Source organism: Anabrus simplex, chromosome 6 (genome assembly GCF_040414725.1).
Source record: "Anabrus simplex isolate iqAnaSimp1 chromosome 6, ASM4041472v1, whole genome shotgun sequence".
Taxonomy (NCBI): domain Eukaryota; kingdom Metazoa; phylum Arthropoda; class Insecta; order Orthoptera; family Tettigoniidae; genus Anabrus; species Anabrus simplex.
Window position 1 is genome coordinate 119,899,845 of NC_090270.1, and position 21,196 is coordinate 119,921,040.

Below are 21,196 nucleotides of genomic sequence, written 5' to 3' on the forward strand. Positions count from 1 at the left end.
GGTCGCACCACCGAGACCCACCCCCCTCCCATGAGAAAATCGACACCTCATCCGAATGGCATTGCAGGACAGACCTGAGTCCTCCTCGGCTCAGGCGCAACAGTGGAAAAGTGTAACACGTCGTACACTATCAGGAGTGACAGTCCGTCACCGTTTATTACGGTCTGGGTTACCGGCGCGTCGTCCAATTCTCCGCCTTTGACTAATGTGCATAAACACGCTAGACTGTAATGGTGTATGGAACGACCTTTATGTTTTCTTATATATATAAATGATATGAGTAAAGAAGTGGAATCGGAGGTAAGGCTTTTTGCGGATGATGTTATTCTGTATAGAGTAATAAATAATTTTCAAGATTCTGAGCAACTGCAACGTGACCTCGATAATGTTGTGAGATGGACAGCAGGCAATGGTATGTTGATAAACGGGGTTAAAAGTCAGGTTGTGAGTTTCACAAATAGAAGTCCTCTCAGTTTAAATTACTGCGTTGGTGGGGTGAAAGTTCCTGTTGGGGATCATTGTAAGTATCTAGGTGTTAATGTAAGGAAAGACCTTCATTGGGGTAATCACATAAATGGGATTGTAAATAAAGGGTACAGATCTCTCACATGGTTATGAGGGTGTTTAGGGGTTGTAGTAAGGATGTAAAGGAGAGGGCATATAAGTCTCTGGTAAGACCCCAACTAGAGTATGGTTCCAGTGTATGGGACCCTCACCAGGATTACCTGATTCAAGAATTGGAAAAAAATCCAAAGAATAGCAGCTCGATTTGTTCTGGGCGATTTCCGACAAAAGAGTAGCGTTACAAAAATGTTGCAAAGTTTGGGTTAGGAAGAACTGAGAGAAAGAAGAAGAGCTGCTCCACTAAGTGGTATGTTCCGAGCTGTCAGCGGAGAGATGGCGCGGAATGACATTAGTAGACGAATACGTTTGAGTGGCGTTTATAAAAGTAGGAAAGATCACAATATGAAGATAAAGTTGGAATTCAAGAGGACAAACTGGGGCAAATATTCATTTATAGGAAGGGTAGTTAGGGATTGGAATAACTTACCAAGGGAGACGTTTAATAAATTTCCAATTTCTCTGAAATCATTTAGGAAAAGGCTAGGAAAACAACAGATAGGGAATCTGCCACCTGGGCGACTGCCCTAAATGCAGATCAGTATTGATTGATTGATTGATTGATTGATTGATTGATTGATTGATTGATTGATTGATTGATTGATTGATTGATTGATTGATTGATTGATTAATTGACGTCACAGGGGGCAGAAATGGCAGCAGATGGTGTTTTTGGACGAATCCCGTTTCTGTTTTCATTGAAAATGTTGGCCGCATTTTGGTTAAACGCAGACAGGGGGAGAGGCATCACATTGACTGCATTCACACAAGACATACAGCGCCAACTCAAGGCCTTATGCTTTTGGCTACTACCACAACAAATCACAGTTCGTGCGTGTCCATGACACAGTGACTAGTTAGACCTATGAGAATGACATCCTGCGAACCGTAGCCATATACTTTCTGTACGGCACTCCAGTCTCCATTTTTAGCAGGACAATGCACGACCACATGTTTCGGCAAGAACAGGTGCCTTCTTGTTGTCACAGGATTTCAGGACTTGGCCCGCCCGATCACCGGACTTGTCACCAATCGAATATGTATGGGAAACGGTGAAACGGCGGGTGCGGCGCTGTGACCCAATGCCAACCATAAAAGATGAATTGTGGAACCAGGTGAATGCAGAACATCATTCGCACCTTATATGCGTCGATGCCATCACACATGGAACAAGTTACCAGTGTCCATGGGGGCAACAGGACACATGCTGAACCTAGGTGAGTGAAATGCTAATCATTTCTGCAGAACATTTTAATTAACAAGTCCTGTGAATATTAACTTGCTGTCTCTAGTCTTTCGAGGTGTTCTGTTTTTTATGAACATGAGTGTATTAATATGAAACCAAGTGAGGAAAATACCGGGACATTTTTGTATTAATCATTTTTTACATGTCCACTGAATGAAATGTTTCAAGAAAAACGAAGATCTGATGATAGCTGTACCAGGCAAGTAATCACGAAGCAGTAAAAGTGTAGTTGTCCGACGTCATGATGCACCCAGGAACTATAGAAAATAAAAATCATTTCAAAATTAGATTTTTCGAAAATTGGAAAAATGTTCGGACATAATACGATTTGATCTCCACGGTAACAGAACTGTTTAAAGAAAGAGAAAATCCACAAGGTTCAGCTGCCTTTGAACAACGGGTACCGTACAGTAACAGTATCGAAGTGATAATAATAATAATAATAATAATAATAATAATCGTATGGCCTCAGCTGCCGTGTGCAGACATTTCGATTTGACGCCATCTGGCTGTCTGCTCGTCAATTTTGACGTTCCGTTTTACTCTAGGTCCGCTAGATGGCAGACAGAGTAAACCGGATCTCTCTTGGGCGTCTATGGCTGAGATTTAATTAATTTTGTCGGGTAAATACCAAATGTATCACCAGAGATCTTTTACATGCCAACATCGTACGACATGGAGTGTCGAATGGACTTTTTCCGCCCTTCAAAAATCCGACTACCTCTGCCGGGTTTGTACCCGCTATCTTGGGATTCGGAGGCCGACACTCTACCACGGATCCAAAACCATTCAAATTTTTATTCATCCTTTCAACACTCATTCTGTAAGTCCCTGTGAATTTACTGAACTCCACCACAATTCTCTGTTTGCCACTAGCCCTGTGTCCTCTTTTAGTTATATCCTCTCATCTTTGAATCATTAGAAACTGAGTCTAACCATCGTCTTCTTATCGAATTTAAACACCAACCTAAGCCAGAAGTGAACGTTGATGCGATTGAAGTCTGCGATCAGTTTAACTTGTAAATAAGAATCTGACACAGCAATTCATAGTTTTGCCACCTCCTCGATCAGTGGCGTTGGAAGAAAAGTGGGTTTATAATTCTATCGTTGACTTTTACACCCATTCCACTTCCAAACTAGAGGAAAGCACTGGAATTTTCTGTGTGAAGCTTCCTGCTTAGAGCAGTCTCATAATCCACCTCAGATCTAATTAGTTCGTTTACTTCTGAGATACTGCCCTGCCAACATTGTAAACAAATATGGAAGGGAAAACTACTGCATGTTGACTCCTCGGGCCGAAGGCTAATTGGGTCCTCAATAGATCCACCATTACCTACCATTGATAGCCTAGGCTTCACCGAAGAGATTCACTTGGGGAATAATAATAATAATAATAATAATAATAATAATAATAATAATAATAATAATAATAATGTTGGTTACTGTCCCACTAACTACTTTTACGCCGGCCCCGTGGTGTAGGGGTAGCATGCCTGTCTCTCCACCAGAAGCCCCGGGTTCGATTCCCGGCCAGGTCACCGATTTTCCTCTCGACCTGAGGGCTGGTTCGAGGTCCACTCAGCCTACGTGATTAAAATTGAGGAGTTATATGACGGTGAGATGGTGGCCCCGGTCTCTTAAGCCCAGAATAACGGCCGAGAGGATGCGTCGTGCTGACAACACGACCCCTCATAATCTGCAGGCCTTCGGGCTGAGCAGCGGTCTCTGGGCTGACCAAGGCCCTTTTCAAGGCCGTTAAGTGCCGTGGGGTTTGGTTTTGGGTTTTTAACTACTTTTACGGTTTATGGAGACGCCTAGATGCAAGATTTTGTCCCACAGGATTTCCTTTACGTGCTAGTAAATCTACCAACACGAGTTTGGCAGATTTAAGTACCTTCAAGTACCACCGGACTGAACCGGGATCGAACCCGCCAACTTGAGCTCAGAAGGCCAGCGCTCTGCCATCTGAACTACTCAGCCCGGCCCACTAGGGGAAGGAGAAGTGATGTAGTTTCTTGTTGCTTTCCACGGAGCCAGAAGTTCCTTTTATATATTAGTCTGTCAAGTGTATCTGACCAGAGATGGATCTGGCCAAAAAGCTACTATGAAGACATATTATTGTTAAACGAACATTTCATACAATGGAACATTACTTAGCACGATCGCATGCTTAAGAAAGAACATTTGTTACTGACCAGTTTCAGCCTTGTTATTCTGACAATGGCAGTGCGTGGTATTAGCGGAATTTCATTTTCTTTTGACAAGTTGCTTTACGTCGCCTCGAGAATGGGATAGTAAAGAGCTAGGGGTAGGAAGTAAGCGGCTGTGGCCTTAATTAAGTTACATCCCGAGGTTTTGGCTAGTGTGAAAATTAGAAACCACGGAAAGCCATCTCCAGGGTTACCGACAGTGAAGTTCGAATCCACTATCTCCGAAATGTAAGCTCACAGCTGCGCTCCCCTAACCGCATAGCCAACTCGCTCGGTATTTTACACACAAGTTCTCATACCAAATTATCAAATAAATAAGTACTTTTTACATCAGAATTTTAACATGAAAATGTAGTATCTTTGAAATAATCGCAAAATAGCTTGCTATCTTAAATATGAAATTGTGCTTTTTCTCTTTTTTTCCTTGCAGGACGAATTGGACTAAAAATATTTTATGGGTATAACTGAGATGTTGAGTTCACACAAAGCATTTCAGACTGGCAGCTCTTTATAAGTCATTAAACTTGCACACGTTTCATCTATCAAATAGCTGCTTCTGTGGATCAGTGGTAGAGTGTCTGCCTCCAGATCCCAAGATAGCGGGTTCAAACCCGGCAGAGGTAGTCGGATTTTTGAAGGGAGCAAAAAAGTCAATTTCTGGTAACACATTTGGTGTTTACCCGACAAAATTCATTAAATCTCAGCCATAGACGCCCAAGAGAGTTTCGGTTTACTCGGTCTGCCAGCTAGTAGGCCTAGAGTAAAACGGAACATCGAAATTGACGAGCGAACAGCCAGATGGCGTCAAATTGAAATGTCTGCACACGGTAGCTGAGGCCATACGGTTATTATCTATCAAATGAAAAATAATCAGTAAACGGTTTGTCCTCTACAAAATAAAGCCCTCCCAGTCAATTACTACAAAAATTCCATATGAATATTGTTCGGAACACTAGTGATTTTCTATAAAGATGTCTTTATGTGTTAAACAACGTGTTGCAGGACACTCACCTGTCCAGAGTTTTACGGCTGTATGGACTGATTATGTTGAATCACACAAAATCCACTGGATCAATTCTGGTTAAGTTTAGCATTATCATATCTGAGAGCCTTGATTCGCACGAAGGCCCAGATTGAAAATTCAATTTTTAACCATTTCAAAATAATGCACATTTTTATCTAGATATAATAATCCAACCAACGAAGGATACACTCTGCTAATTATGAAAATACTGAATTCATGGTACATAGAACCTCTTAACGTCACTGGATAGCCAAGAAGACTGGTACTCTCCAAGACTGTCTGCATACTAAGAAAAGTTCTTCAGTCGGATTGCTCGGGTTTTCTGATAGAGGACTATACCTAAACATTGCGTCTTTAATTTTCATGAAGCGTGAGTGTACACAATAAGTATAGTATCATCTAACTCAGAAATAGTACGTATTCAGATTAACAAGTGCAATAAAGAGGCTAAAACGGCTGGCAGTTTAGACGACGTTGAACAAACAGTAGTATAGACAACCAATAACTAATGAATATGAAGTGTTGGTGAAAGAAAACACCTTTCAATAGTGTATTATTTTATTTTCTACACAAATGTGGCTTACGTTTCTCTCTTAAATTGCGTACATACAGACAAAACAAAGATGAAAATAAATGTTTACTATGTTCTGAAGAAATGGTATGGGCGCACCTGATAACAGACTGTTCAATGACAAAGCAAATACGAGAGAAATTTATAGATGAGGAGGATGTATAGAAAATTGAGAACGAAAATCAGTTGTATACCACTGTAAAGGTATTGAACAGAGAATGGATGCACCCGGGGAGAATCGCAAAATTATTTAACATTATTAGGGGAATGTGGAGCAGGAAACTGAAGGAAGGAAAGGATGTGATACATGTCAGCCAGGAACTGAATAGTACCTAAGGTATCCTAGACAATATAACTCCGTTGAAGTCTAGAGCCATTAGGTGCATAGGCTTAATGTATAGTATGGAACTACCTTGTTGCAGTAGTTCTATTAGTCTGTCGTATTGCCGAATACTTTTCAAAATGCCATCTATCAACGTAACTCCAACATTCAGTTTATATTATTCTTTCTCCGTTCAATCTCTAACTATCTGTTTTATATTAATAATCATCGAATGTACCAGTTATAAACACAATTCTCAATAGTTATCTCAAGTTACTCCTTCTAATTTTGTATACTGCATGTATCACAAATTATGAAACGGTTACAATAAAATAAATAATACCCTCTCCCTAATCTATGGTTTTCGAGATTAAGGGAGACGGGTATCTTTGACTTTGACATAAACTGCGTACTGGCCAATTTCAAACTTATCATGCGTGGCGTAATTCGAATATTTGGATTTAAGGAATAAGCTACATGTAACATGACTACACTTACCGATTGATTCCATCATATCCAGCTCCGATACCCACGTGGTCTTCCCCTGCTACGTCTCGAATGTGGGTTAGGTGTCCTGAAACAAACAAACAAACACTGGGTTACTTATTGAAATACCCTGGAAAATCTATTCTTCATTCACCTTTCATTTCTGGTGGATCATAGCATCAAGAAATACAATCATACGGTTTGCTCATTCATCACCTAACTAGGTTTCTAACAGCTTTTTAATATCAGAAAATGTAAGTTCATTGAACCTAACTGTTCTCTGACGCAGCATATGGACTTATTTGACTAAACATTCTGAGGTTTCAAATTCGAGTCCTATTGCTCGAGATTTGATGCTCATTACTACGCGATTTCTACTTGATTACAATATCTTACCATATGGAGAACAATTCCAACATTAAATTTACAGAAAAACAATTGTGAAATATCATATAATATTGTAGTATTCTTCTCTTTATTTTTATCGTGGTATTCGTCGTATGTACAATGTCGGTATTCGATCCCACAAACTTGAGCCTAAAGGAGAGTGCCTAGCTATTTATTCTATGCAGCTACCTTTTAGACAATAATAAGTTATACATTATTCAAGTTTTTTCAGTCGCGTAATTATCAGAGTTTCACTCCATTGTGGCAGCGGGCTCCTCAGCTGTATTGCCACTCCTTTCGAAGACGCTGGAGACTACTGCGCCGTTGAGACACCGCTTTAAGACGCCGTAGTAGGAAAACGCAGTAATGGTTCACAACGGGGAAAGAAAGTGAAAGGTCCCATACAACTAGTAAGACAAATACCGACATGGTTGAATGAGACCAAGCGTTGACCACGGGAGGTCGAATAGGAAGGATGAAAGTGAGGAGTTTGGCAAAAGTGGATGCAATACCTAACTCAGCTAGGAGCCCCTGGTCGTCAAAGCACACTCCAAAGTTGAGTCTCTAGGGACTTCCCATTTTTGTTGTATCTTAAGACAAGCAGGCTATACCGTACAGTAGATACATTCTACGCCCTCACGCATGGGAAGCTGTTATGGATAGTTACTAACTGCAACACCCATTTTAGAAGGAAAAAAATTACTTCGTGTGAGCACGCTAATAAAGAATAGAGTCTGTTAATATAGTAAAACGAATTTCGGTTAGCCCGAATTACGAACCAGATTTTTGTTCCTTGCGCTCTTTGTTATTCTTCGTAATCCTCTCTTCTATTTTAAGTCAGGGTTCACATCATCTCTCGGAGAGCAAGCATAATAAAGAACAACAGACAACAAGGGAACGGCCATATCCCCGCAGCTTGCTAGGAAATGTTATTCCCGTTGCTTCACAGATACTGCACTTTAGAGCACGGTAAAGCTCAAAGGGGTTCAAAAACAATGATAGTGTCTAAGCAGTGCGGTTCTGAACAATGAGCCAGTGTAATTAGCTCGACAATCGCAAATAACTCTGCCTCAATGCAGTTTTTAATTACGGATCTTATAGCAGCGAACGTTCATTTTTCAGGAGAGTACAGTATTGTGTACTAACAGCTGTTATTGTTGATCCTACAGGGAAGTGTAAATCATCTGTAAATTTTTGGTTGCTCCTGGTCATCTGAATGATATACGTAAGAGTAAAATGTTAACCCCGTTTAACACGAAGTTTTAGCACGAAACACGATTCTCCGATCTCTTAGAGTTCGTGTTAATAATGTTTTATTGTAATAGCAATAATAATAATAATAATAATAATAATAATAATAATAATAATAATAATAATAATAATAATAATAAGAATAATCGACAATCTTTTACAAACACCTTTTCTGAAGTCAAATTTATGGGTGAACTCTCAAATCAGTTTGAGATAAAAAACGGATTTGAGGCAAGGAGAAAGCCTTTCTCCACTACTCTTTAATTGCATTTTAGAAAAAGTTATTAGGGAATGGAGGTTGAGAATGACTGAAAATGGAATGAATAATTGGATAAAGATAAGTTGTCGAAAAAATGCGATGATGTTGGACTGCCTTGCCTTCGCAGACGACGTCGTTCCTATTACAGACAACCGTCAAACAATCAAGAAACAAGTTGAATAACTACAAAATGTTACAGTCAAAACAGGGTTAAGACTCTCCTTCGAAAAACCAGCATTCATGGATTCTATAAAAAAAGGCGACACAGACAGACTTGTTACACTGTATGGGGATGTCCAGCGTGTGCAAAAATTTAAATACTTGGGAGAAATACTCAATCCAATGGAGATGAAAAGGAGAGACTAAAGAAGAGTGTGAGAAGGATGGAATTGTCATTCACACTATGCCATGACACCTATAAGTCCAAGTCCCTCTCAATCCAGGCCAAGTTAAAACATTACAGCACAGTGGTTAGAACGGAGTGCCTTTATAGAGCATAAACCTTGACAAGGATGGCTGACTCAGTCCTTAAAAAAGGTGAAAGAAGATTCTTACGAAACATCTGTGACAGTTTCAATAGGCCGGATGGCTTGAATATGTGGATGGAGTGGCATATCTTCGAACTAGTACTCTTTGGAGTCTCAATGAATTCACCTGTGAGCATAATAATTTTCGAATTAATGGTTTAAGCTATAAAACTGTATTTTGATGTCAACGACTAGGAGTAACCGCCCAAGAAAGAAAGGAAGAAAGAAAGAAAAGAAAAGAAAGAAAAACAGAGCGCGCATCGCTAGCATTCGAGAAACGTACAGTTTCACACCGGTTATAACAAACCATATGAACGATTTGTGATACTATCAGAATAGCATGATAGAAAATTAATGTGTATGTCAAAAATAACGATTATAATAATAATGATAACAACGCTCCTGAACATTAGTTTACAAATGAAACCAGTGTGGAAAATTATTACTATTGCTAACTTGACTAGAGTTCCGGCTCGAACGCGCGTGCGTGGAGTATCAAGGATTCCAACCGGTCAGCTGTGAAGAGAAGTAGGTTATTGGGTTAGTGTGTCTGCTAGTGATGGGCTGCGAATGGACTCGCGAAGACTCGAGTCTGGGATCGTAAAACTCGAGGTACTCGAGTCCGGACTCGAGGCCGAGGACGCTGGCAGCGTTATCTGCGAGCCGTGTATGGAAACAACACGATGCTTAATATTTTAGGTAGGCCAAGGACAAGTATTGGGTCCGTTTCCAAATAATGCACAGTGATATAATGTACAAACTGATGTACATTATGCCGTATTTACATGAATGTATAGGCCTACACAACAAAACCATATTGTGACGTAAACTAAGGAATGTGTGGACTCAGGTGCTTATGAGCTACAGTCCGGCTCTATGGCTAAATGGTTAGCGTGCTGGCCTTTGATCACAGGGGTCGCGGGTTCGATACGCGGCAGGGTCACGGATTTTAGCCATAATTAGTTAATTTTGACGACACGGGGGGTGGGTGTGTGTGTTGTCTTCATCATCATTTCATCCTCATTATGACGAGCAGGGCGCCTACCGGTGTCAAATCGAAAGACCTGAATCTGGCGAGCCGAAGATGTCATCGGACACTTCCGGCACTAACAGCCGTACGCCATTACATTTTACCGGCGCACAGTGTGAAATTGTAGAGATCAGGCAGGACAAACGTACATTTTCGACTAATCTATTTATATTATAAAGGGCATTATTGTACGCTCGTGACTATACAAAGAATACCTGACCGTAAAGCTTTTAAAGCTGTGTGTGGTATATGTGACCTCTACAATTGTGTGAACATTGCGCCCCTTACCGAACCTTGCGTCTCGCACTGTCAATTGTCTGCAGTGTGTTCAGATGAATCTACGTAACTAGCGACTATGTTAAGATATTTTTAATGTGAAATAGGGATGGTCAGCCTCTGCGGTATAGTTGTTAGCATGATTAGCTGCCACTCCCGGAGGTCCGGGTTCGATTCCCTGCACTGCCACAAAATTTGAAAAGTGGTACGAGGGCTGGAACGGGGTCCACTCAGAGTAGAGGTGGGTGCGATTCCCACCTCAGCCATACTGGAAGTGGTTTTCCGTGGTTTCCCCACTTCTTCTCCAGGCAAATGCCTGGATGGTACCTAACTTAAGGCCACGGTCGATTCCTTCCCTCTTCCTTGCCTATCCCTTCCAATCTTCCCATCCCCCGCCAAGGCCCCTGTTCAGCATAGCAAGTGAGGCCGCCTGAGCGAGGTACTGGTCATCCTCCCCAGTTGTATCCCCCGACCCAAAGTCTGAAGCTCCAGGACACTGCCCTTGAGGTGGTAGAGGTGGGATCCCTCGCTGAGTCCGAGGGAAAAACCGAACCTGGAGGGTAAGCAGATTAAGAAGAAGAAGAAGAAGAAGAAGAAGAAGAAGAAGAAGAAGAAATAGGGATACAGCTAGATTGCTTTCTTTCTTAATCTGCTTACCCTCCAGGGTTGGTTTTTCCCTCGGATTCAGCCAGGGATCCCACCTTTACCGCCTCAAGGGCAGTATCCTGGAGCGTGAGACAATGGGTCGGGGATACAACTGGGGAGAATGACCAGTACCTTGCCCAGGCGGCCTCACCTGCTATGCTGAGCAAGGGCCTTGGTGGGGGATGGGAAGATTGGGAGGGATAGACAAGAAGAGGGAAGGAAGCCTACAATGAATAGTTAAATCATGTTCCTAATCTTTACTCCGTATCTCAAGTTACCAAAGGCTAACCTACTGGGCGATATAACGCAAATATGCAAACTCATATCCTCATCCCGAGGTGGTGCAGCTCCTTTCGGGAAAACCCCTATTGCAGGTGAGCTGCATGTACCATTTCAATCACATACCAGCCTTTCGGACATTCTAAAATTTCTGGCGGTACCGGGAATCGAACCCAGGCTTCCAAGGATGGGAGTTAGTAACACTAACCGTTACGCTACATAGGTACTGTAATGAGCGAGCCCAACTAAATATAGACGAAGGAGAAAAGGAAGAACATTGTGTGACAAACTAAACGAATGGTATTTCGAAACAAATAAGTTACGGTGATACACTCGCGTGTTTCACGTTATGGTCATCATTTACGTAGCTGTTGTAATAGTACTTAATGATTGGAGCATTTCTTCCGACTGCTCGGCAACAGGTCGCTGTTATGGATCGTGACGTCACAGTGGAGACTCGAGTACTTCGCACGGGTTACTCGGCGAGGCTTGGACTCGCCAGACTCGATTCTCGCGAGTCCAAGCGTTACTCGCGCACATCACTAGTGTCTGCCAGTCGCCGGACTTCAGTGGAGCTTGACACGCTGTTGAGATAAGTCCTTGGTTCGAGAGCGGACGGCGATAATTAAAGAGTGAATTGTGGAAGTTGGACTGTATTAACTTAGTTGGACCATTCAAATATACTACTCAGAATATTATTCTTGTCAACGTACGTAACATAGCGGACGTCAAGTTAAGTTGAGCTGCCTACCGTGTGTAATATTTGAACGATATCTACAGGAAGTGTTGTGTGACAAATTTACTAATCTTTCTTGTACTAGTTTCAGCCTGAAATTCAAGAGGATAGTGATGAATATTATCATGGTGTTGTCACATACTACTATATGTGTTGGTGCTGAAATGGAAGCTTAAACCCATGTGACCAGCTGACAGGCAACAGGATGAGAGGAAGGCACCTATGACTATATTATTCCTGAGGACGACCAGTCATTCGACATCGTGAAAACGCCTTAAAGCTAAGTCGACACAATTGTCTAAGATAATCTGTTTGGTAGAAGTGTAGTTACGTAGTAGTAATTAGTAAATGGTCTGGCAGTATATTTTAGTTATGTTGTTGTAGTACTTTACCATATTATAAAGACAATAGAAGATCTTCACATAGCCTATTTATTCTTGTCAGATAATAATGTGATATTGGAATGGCGTACACGGCTTATGTGTTATAGTGTGTCAGGTAGTGACAATTCTCGGAGTGTATCTTTCAGCTTTATTATAGCCACGATTGGTGGGAATAATGTTAGAGCATTCGTTTATGTAGAATAGATGTTTCTGGATGTACAGTCATCGTACAGAGATGAGATATAACCGTGCATGGTATTTATTGGGTGTATAATCGTAAAATATTGGAACTTAGTCTTAAAAGAGAAATGATTCCGTCATTTTGGATCAGAACCCGTGTAGATAATCCTGCGGAACAGAGATAGTTGAATCCAGATATGAGAACCGGTAGGTGGATTGAATCTTCGAGAATTATACACGCGTAGAACTTGTTATGTGATGTTAGATTGAGTTTGTGATATCCCGGGGTGGATCACAAATGTATAATTGTATAGTAGGAATCGTTATTGGAAATTTTGCTACGGTTAATGCCATAATTTAGTCTTCGAGAGAAGTGATATTATAATGAATAAGCGAAGTAATTCTTCGAGAGTAGAATCACGCCATATAGTTATTGAGGCAAGTGATAAGTTGATAGTGGATTATGATAGATATTTGCGTGATTTATGATATGGAACCTACGTCTGTTTGAATTTGTGTACGTTTTCGAAGAGGTAATCTTAATTAGATTTATTCCGAGTCCTCTATAATTCACGACTTTAATGTTCACGATAATTTACAATGGTTCTAGAACACCATTCGAGACTTTGCCTGAACTCGAGATTTCCAGAATATTCGAGGATTTTTATCCAGGTCATCGGATTAAACTTTGGAAATTTCACGATACCTTCAGCTATGATAAACTTATACAATGACACTCCGACAATATGATCAAATTATTCAGTAATACTCTGACAATATGATCGTTTTTATGTAGCCACATGTGTAGATAATGTAAAATAGGGTGTAAATAGTAGTGTATTTTTGTATTATCGTATGGTTATGGTGTTGTGGAGTTGATTTTCTTTTGTCTCAGATATTGTTACACGATGCGGATGATGTTAATTTCTTCGTCATTTGCATTTAGTAGTTGTGATATGGCATTGAAGAAATTGAATTTTGAGTTACGCAGACCATTTTAAATGTGTATTACATTTCCAGACATCAGTAATTTGTCTATTTAATTTTGTTAATCCAGTAAGCGACTGGTAATGGAACAGATTATTATTTCATTGAGCCGACTCAGTTTTAAACTGAAATTGAAGCATCAAATTATGTAATTATAAAGAATCGTAAATTTTTGAATCGATAAGTGGAAATTTAATGGGATTTTGAGCAAAAATTAATTCAAATTTTTTTCTTTTAATATTTCAGAGCTGATCGTCTGAATCCAGAACTTTCAATAAATCAAACGGAATCTGTCTATCTGATCAAAATATTAAATGGATATGTAATTATGATTTGCTAGGACCAGATAGGGTGTGAAATCATGTACCACCCCATTTGATTATTTCTTTTGTACTTCAAGAGATACATTTTTTAATTCGTTAACGATCATTCACATCATCACAAGTTAGGAGGATGACAATTTGGGAGTATTTTGGTTCTTAATAAACCATGCCATATATTAATTTTATTCTGTATTTTATTTGTTATATGCCACAATTCAGTCATATTTCCTATGCATGCCACATCCTTCGATTTGTTATATGTGCGTCTAATTTATGAACTGAGCACACCTGAGGTGTCTCGGTGTTCTCCGACTGTAGCTTACGGTTGCACATCTTAGGCCCAGGAAAGTCGACGAGTGACCCAAACACATTCCGGTTGAGATCGAATATGGAGCTCTACAAGACAGTTAAAAGAATCACGACTGGGATGAGGAAAAGGAGACTGGCATGTTATGGTCATATCAAAAGAACGAACCCTGAGAGATTAGCCAACAGGATACTTTTCTGCAGGAAAAGTGGACAAAACAACCGAGATGGCTTACACAGGTGCACAATGACTTGGCAGAATTAGGTATCAAGGAGGAGGATATAAAAGAAAGGACATGATTTAGGAAGAAGGTAGCGGGAATGAGGGATGCGTCTGAAGAGAAAAATGCGAAGCCACGGAACATCTCAGTGGAAGAGCGAGCAAGAAGAAGTCAAAGACTCAAGAATCTTTGGCGAGAGTGTAAAGAGAAGGGTATCAGTCTGCGTGACAGAAGGAAGATTGTGTAAACTTGGCCCACAGGTTGCCGTATCGATGAATAATAATATTAATAATAATAATAATAATAATATTTTTTTTTACAAATGGCTTTCCGTCACACCAACACAGACAGGTCTTACGGCGATGACGTGATAGAAAACGACTAGAAGTTAGACGTAAGAGGCCGTGGTTATAATTAGGGTACAGCCCCAGCATGGGGCTTATCGGGATAAATGGGAAATGGGAAATCACAGAAGGCCATAGTCATAATAATAATAGTAATAATAATAATAATAATAATAATAATAATAATAATAATGTAGCATGAAGACGGCCTCTCCTTACAGTTTGGTAACACTTTAAACATCGAAATACTTTGAACCTGAATTTTGTTACCATGCAATTTTTCTAGTTGCTGCCATCTTTAAAGAGAACTGTTGTAGTCAGGGGTTGGCTCTTCCTTATTTCTTTCTTCAGTTCAAAAGTTGCCCCTATTGAACTTTTACATTTTAATCAACCTATCATAGCCCAGTTCGCCATTATAAATGACGCAGTCTTCAGCCTCCAAGGGACTATCATGACTGGTGCATCGACAAGTGAATGTACTCCTTACCCAAGGCAGCTGTCGTACCGAGGTAATACATAAAGTAGACGGCTTCATCATCTTAATCATAAATGAATTTTAGAATAGTCTAGTGGAGACGGAAAGAAAACAGCGTTCCCCTTAGTACCTGCCGTACCTGCCGTGTTTTAATGTAGGGTGTTTATAACTTTAATTTCTCTAATGCAGGGTTTTTAGATATTCGAGCTGCAAATGTAGCCACCATAATGGATGAAATGTACTAAAGGAAGCACGAGTGTGGACCCTCGTTTCCTTCTTTTCAATTTGATTCTTGTGACTAAGTTTCTAAAATTTTAAATTTTCTTACTTCTTTCTGTCGTTAATTTTCTCCACCCTCAGTCACAGCGTAGTGTGGCTTAGCCTCTGTGTCACTGGGTCTTCTGCTCCTTTAGGATTTATAACGCCAATGTCAAGGGAATGCTAGAAATTGTTCTGCATCCCTTTCTTATGGTGCTTGACATATTTATCTACTTCCTTTTCGTTTAGCCTTCTTTTGGCCAATGCCGTAATATGAGCATTAGCTTCCTTCCGATCCTATTTATTTTGTTGGCTTCCCTGTGGAGTAAAGGGCATCGAGTGTCAAAAGGTCTACGATATTGGGAGCTCATTCTCCTTCGTCGTTAATTCTCTATTATGTTGGGAGCTAATTATCTCTGTTAATATTTTGAGAGAGTTTATCCCGATAAGACAAAGGCTCATAAACTTTGTAAATTTAGAAGTTACTCTTCCTAGTCAATGACGAAGCTCTGAGAGCCGTTCTTTGTAATAAAAGATTTTAATTGTTGTTACTGTATCCCTTACAAGTTGTTATTTAATATGATCAATCACAGTCGTTCTAACTGTTAAATAGTTAAACCTGACAGTTCCAGTTGTTAAATTCTTGAACCGAAAAAGAAACAAAAATATTAGGAACTACATGTGGTCATGTATTTTCCCAGCTGCACGACCCTTTCGTTTCTTCCCTCTCCCCCAGCTGTCTGACGTACCAATACTAATTGTAATATGCCTAGTGCGGTTCTCTCGAGCTGATGCCTATAGATGACTTGTGCGTCTGTTAGGCACTACATACGAGGGATGTTACTGACGTTATTTATTGAGACTAACGTACCTAGGCCGTCACATAGCCCGAGCATATGTTTCAAACATTTTGTAAAGTTCATAATTTGGTACAGCGTATAACTTATACCCTAACTACCCTAGGTATATCAAAATAGCACCGTCATGTATGGAGTTAAATTTGATATTCAGCGGTGCACACAACATGTGACAGATTTTACATTCAAAAGATCCCATTTAGAGTATGGTTCTAGTACATGGGACCCTCACCATGGTTTTTTATTCAAGAAGTGGAAAAGAGCCAAAGGATTTCCGACGAAGGAGTAGTGTTACAAAAATATTGAAAATTTTGGGCTGGGAAGGTTTGAGAATAAGGAAACGAGCTGCTCGACTAAGTGGTATGTTCCATGTTGAAAGTAGGGAGAAATGATATTAGTAGACGAGAAAGCTTAAGTGGAGTGTTCAAAAGTAGGAAATATTATTCAAGAGGAAAAATTTGGGCAAATACCCGTTGATAGGAAGAATAACAGATTGGATTCTTTTTAGTTATTTTTCGCAAGAAAAGGTTTTTGACGACGCAAGAGTATAAAAGGGACAGAAATGGGAAGGTTATGGCCTGGTGTTAAAAGTGGAAAATCACGGCAAATCATCTTCAGGGCTGATGGCGGTGGTATTCAAACTCATCATCTCCCGAATGCAAGCTTACAGCTACGTGACCTAACCGGGTGGCTAACTCACTCGGTAATTGGAAAATACCAAGGGAGATGTTTGATAATTTTCTAAGTTCTTTGAAATAATTTTTAAAAACCCAAGGTAAACAACCGGTAGGGAATCCGCCACCTGGATGACAGCCTTAAAAACAGTTCAGTGGTGAATGAATAATTGACTGATTTCAATTCAATATGATGCAAATTTAAAAACTGTCACATCTTCTACCTTGGTATAACTTTATCCGTATGGGTTGTGAAGCAACCGTTACGATAACATGGTCTCGAAATTATAGTTTTCTAATGGTGCCCTACTTGGGGTGTCGAAATTGCTATTTAGACGGTGAAATTGGAATTCGTAAACATCCTGCTTCAAATTTGGGCCCCTTCCTGGTGGTGCTGATATTTTGGTGTTCAGACCACTTCATTATGCGAAATCCGAATCATGTACTGCAAAATCGTCATTGTTTTTAGTGACCCCCTGCACGTATTAACTTAAGGACCATCGAATGTCATATTTTCTCTCATGATCCACACTCCCTATTAAAAGCTGCCTCAGCCGTTCGTATCAGATCTTTAGTTCCGGAGATACAAACCTGAATTTGGATATATTAGTTCGTTACATTAAGGTTCGATTACATGTAGCCCGATTTTATGGGAGCTGCCACGTCAGAAGTTAGTGTTCTACCTGCCATGCTCAATGATTGATGTAAATAAAGTTAATTAGCGGTCATACCTGGCAGAAATTTACGTCAGTGTCATGACGAGTGAAGAGAAGCGTTGGGTGATAGATCTTTGCGATATCAAACTGGTGATGGCTTCAAACGTAGACGCGTTGCAACTGTTGAACTGTCACAAAGTGGTCATCCGTGTCCGCTCTCACAGTCGTGTCAATGGGCGTTCTTGAAAAGAGTTTAATGTAACGTAGGCGTTGAACTGTACAGAAATTAGCTACACATATGGATATATCTGTGATGAACGTTTCAATTTTTTTAGAAGAACTTGCAAACGAGCAAGATTTGTAGTCATTTTTTCTATAAAATTGTACATTTCTATTACCACTTTTCGTTAGCCGCAGTGTCGAACTCAATTTAGTGCTAATATTGAGAATAATAGTCAAGTGGTCGTCAAAAGCATTAAGTGAATTTACATTGTTAATGCATTATCGGAATATACAACATAGTTGTCAAGACTTATGAAGGAACCCTCCCACATATTATTTTTCAGACAGAGTTTACCTACATTCTGTGTCTTCTATTTTACTTCGACAGATGAAATATTCTTCACAATATACGGTAATATTTAATTCACTTCCTCTCGCTATTTCCGATGCTATAGTTTTATTTCCCAAGGACATATTATTCTTCCTAGATTAATAGTCTTTGCAAAGAACAATACTTGTTGTTATGGCCAATAGCGTTCATCAATCAGAATGAATTACAGCATTCCTGTAAATATTTTATCAGAGCGTTATTTATTTCAACCGACTGGCATGTACACAACTTTCCCATAATTATATTTTCATAGCTAAAATGTTCAGCGTCAATTAATAATAAAATATTTGTTTGCTCTGCTCTATTCTAAATTTCCTTTAGCTAAATGTATTTTCAAACTCAGGCTACAGCTCAGCTGTCCGTATTGCAGTAGACATGCACAGAATACAACGTGAAATTTGGCTTTTATTATTCGTCCGGCGAGCATGCATTTCATTCATTTCAACACGAACGGTGACACTTGAAAGGTGTTTTACGATATGACTGTTCCCACTGAATGTGCAGAGACCTAGAATTCAATTAAACTGGACAATACCAGGCAGGAAATCTGTATGTTTTGAAAACTGTGTATTCTTGACGTCTAAGCCAGTGACCATTTCTGATTTTTTCACACCGGTCACCTGCAGTGGCTCGCATTTGTATTAGTATTAATATTATAAAGAAAGTTCGAGAGTTTGTATATGGAGACTAATGAACTACGGTACCGATTTCAATAATTATTTCACCTCAACGAAACTTATTTCTTCTTCTTCTCCTTTATCTGTTTACGCTCCAGGGTTGGATTTTCCCTTGGACTCAGCGAGGGATCCCATCTCTACCGCCTCAAGGGCAGTGTCCTGGAGCTTCAGACTCTGGGTCTGGGGATACAACTGGAGAAGATGACCAGCACCTCGCCCAGGCGGCCTCACCTGTTATGCTGAACAGGAGCCCCCTTGCTGGGGGATGGGAAGAATGTTTTTGCTAGTGGCTTTACGTCGCACGGACACAGATAGGTCTTATGGCGACGATGGGATAGGAAAGGCCTAGGAGTTGGAAGGAAGCGGCCGTGGCCTTAATTAAGGTACAGCCCCAGCATTTGCCTGGTGTGAAAATGGGAAACCATGGAAAACCATCTTCAGGGCTGCCGACAGTGGGATTCGAACCCACTATCTCCCGGATGCAAGGGAAGATTGGAAGGGATCGACAAGGAAGAGGGAAGGAAGCGGCCATGGCCTTAAGTTATAGGTACCATCCCAGCATTTGCCTGGAGGAGAAGTGGGAGACCACGGAAAACCACTTCCAGGATGGCTGAGGTGGGAATCGAACCCACCTTATTAATTCCGTATTCTTTGTATACTGTAGGTTACCTGTATGTTATCTCAGTCCAGAGGCTGGTTGGATCCTCAAGGGTATGCGGTTATAAGAAAACCGCAAAAACCAATGGCAGGGCCAAAGAGAGACATCCTAGGCTAGACGAGGAGTTAGGCAGTTGTCCATTGCTTTCCTCACTGGACCAGAAAGTGCTATTGTAACACGACTAACCCTATGAGCAACACCTTTCATAACACTCACACACTAGTGCCCAAATAGAAGTGTTATGAAAGGTGATGCTCATAGGGCCAGTCGTGCAGCAATAACGCCTCTTTATTATTATTATTATTATTATTATTATTATTATTATTATTATTATTATTATTATTATTATTATTATTATTATTATTATTATTTGCTATTTACTTTACGCCGCCCCGACACATATAGCACCTCCTGCTGTGGAGACAAAGCAGGATATTAAGATAAGTTCTATAATTTAAGTTCCTAAATATTAAACATATATAAACATAAATATTATTTCTAAATATTTGAGTGTGACTTGATAGAATCTGATGATGTTCTTTTAAGAACGAAACATGTCATTCTTTGTTTAATATTGTGTATTTTTATTCCTTGTCTAATAATGTTTTTTTACAGGTATGCTGTTGTATAATTTTTATATTATAATTAACTTGTGTGTTCGAGAGACCGAAGAGCACAGAGTAGGTTGGGCCGTGCGGTTAGGAGCGCGCAGCTATGAGCTCGCATCCCGCAGGTAGTGGGTTCGAACCCCACTGTCAGCAGACCTGAAGATGGTTTTCCGTGGTTTCCCATTTTCACACCAGGCAAACGCTGGCGCTGTACCTTAATTAAGGCCACCGCCGATTCATTTCCATTCCTTGGCCTTTCCTGTCCCATCGTCGCCATAAGACCTATCTGTATCGGTGCGACGTAAACCAAACAGCAAAAAAGAAAGAGTTGTTAAGTTACATAGAATTTTAAATATCTATGAACTTTAATTATCATTGGCTTTTTAATATTGTTGTTGCTCGCTAAATAGTCAAATTAAATACAACTCGAGCTCCAAATTCTGCCTAGATAAGTTCAATAGCAAGTACGTTGCTCGCGAATTGATCGATTCAGTCTGGAGGTCCCGTTGTATTACACAGGAAATCTATTTCTTGGTATTCAGTAGTTGTGAAAATCCTACAATTGTTATTTTTCATTACGTTGGAGAAACTAGCAGTGGCAATACAGGTATGTAAATTATACCGATAAAATTTCAGGGATGATGTTCGTGTTATATAAAATCGATGGGACAATCGGTTTGGCGGAGGTTTTTATTTTTTAGAGAAAATTAGGTTTCTTTTTTACGACTGGGAACGTGATTCAAATTGACCAACTTGTCGTGTTTACTGTGATAGAACACAACCCGCTTCCCACGTCTGTTTTTCAGGGAGGAAGGGGAAGTGCGATTATGACAGACGAAGACAGAATGCTTGGTGCGAATGCACAGGTTTCTCCTTCGTTTAGTGCAGTCACTTCTCAGCGCCAGTAGGCATTACCGAAGCAGACTTACGAACTCTCCACTATTCTGGGGTTAATCTCATGTTATACGATTTTACAAGATCAAAAATTGGAAGAAGTCTTCCCTTAACCATAAATTAATAAGCACCTAACTGGACATTTAAATCGTCCTTTTAGACAACTTCTAATCTCATGCTTACACAAGTTTACGAGCTAAACAGATTAAGAA

General features: G+C 40.1%; 1 protein-coding gene across 1 annotated transcript in view; it reads right to left on the reverse strand.

Moving 5' to 3' along the window:
- Positions 1 to 21,196, reverse strand: part of LOC136875891 (dipeptidase 1-like) — a 164,269-nt gene that overhangs the window by 18,251 nt on the left and 124,822 nt on the right. The window contains exon 11 of the mRNA XM_068228242.1: positions 6,493 to 6,568. Within this exon, the coding sequence (XP_068084343.1) occupies positions 6,493 to 6,568 (76 nt within the window). The remainder of the gene's footprint in view (positions 1 to 6,492; positions 6,569 to 21,196) is intronic.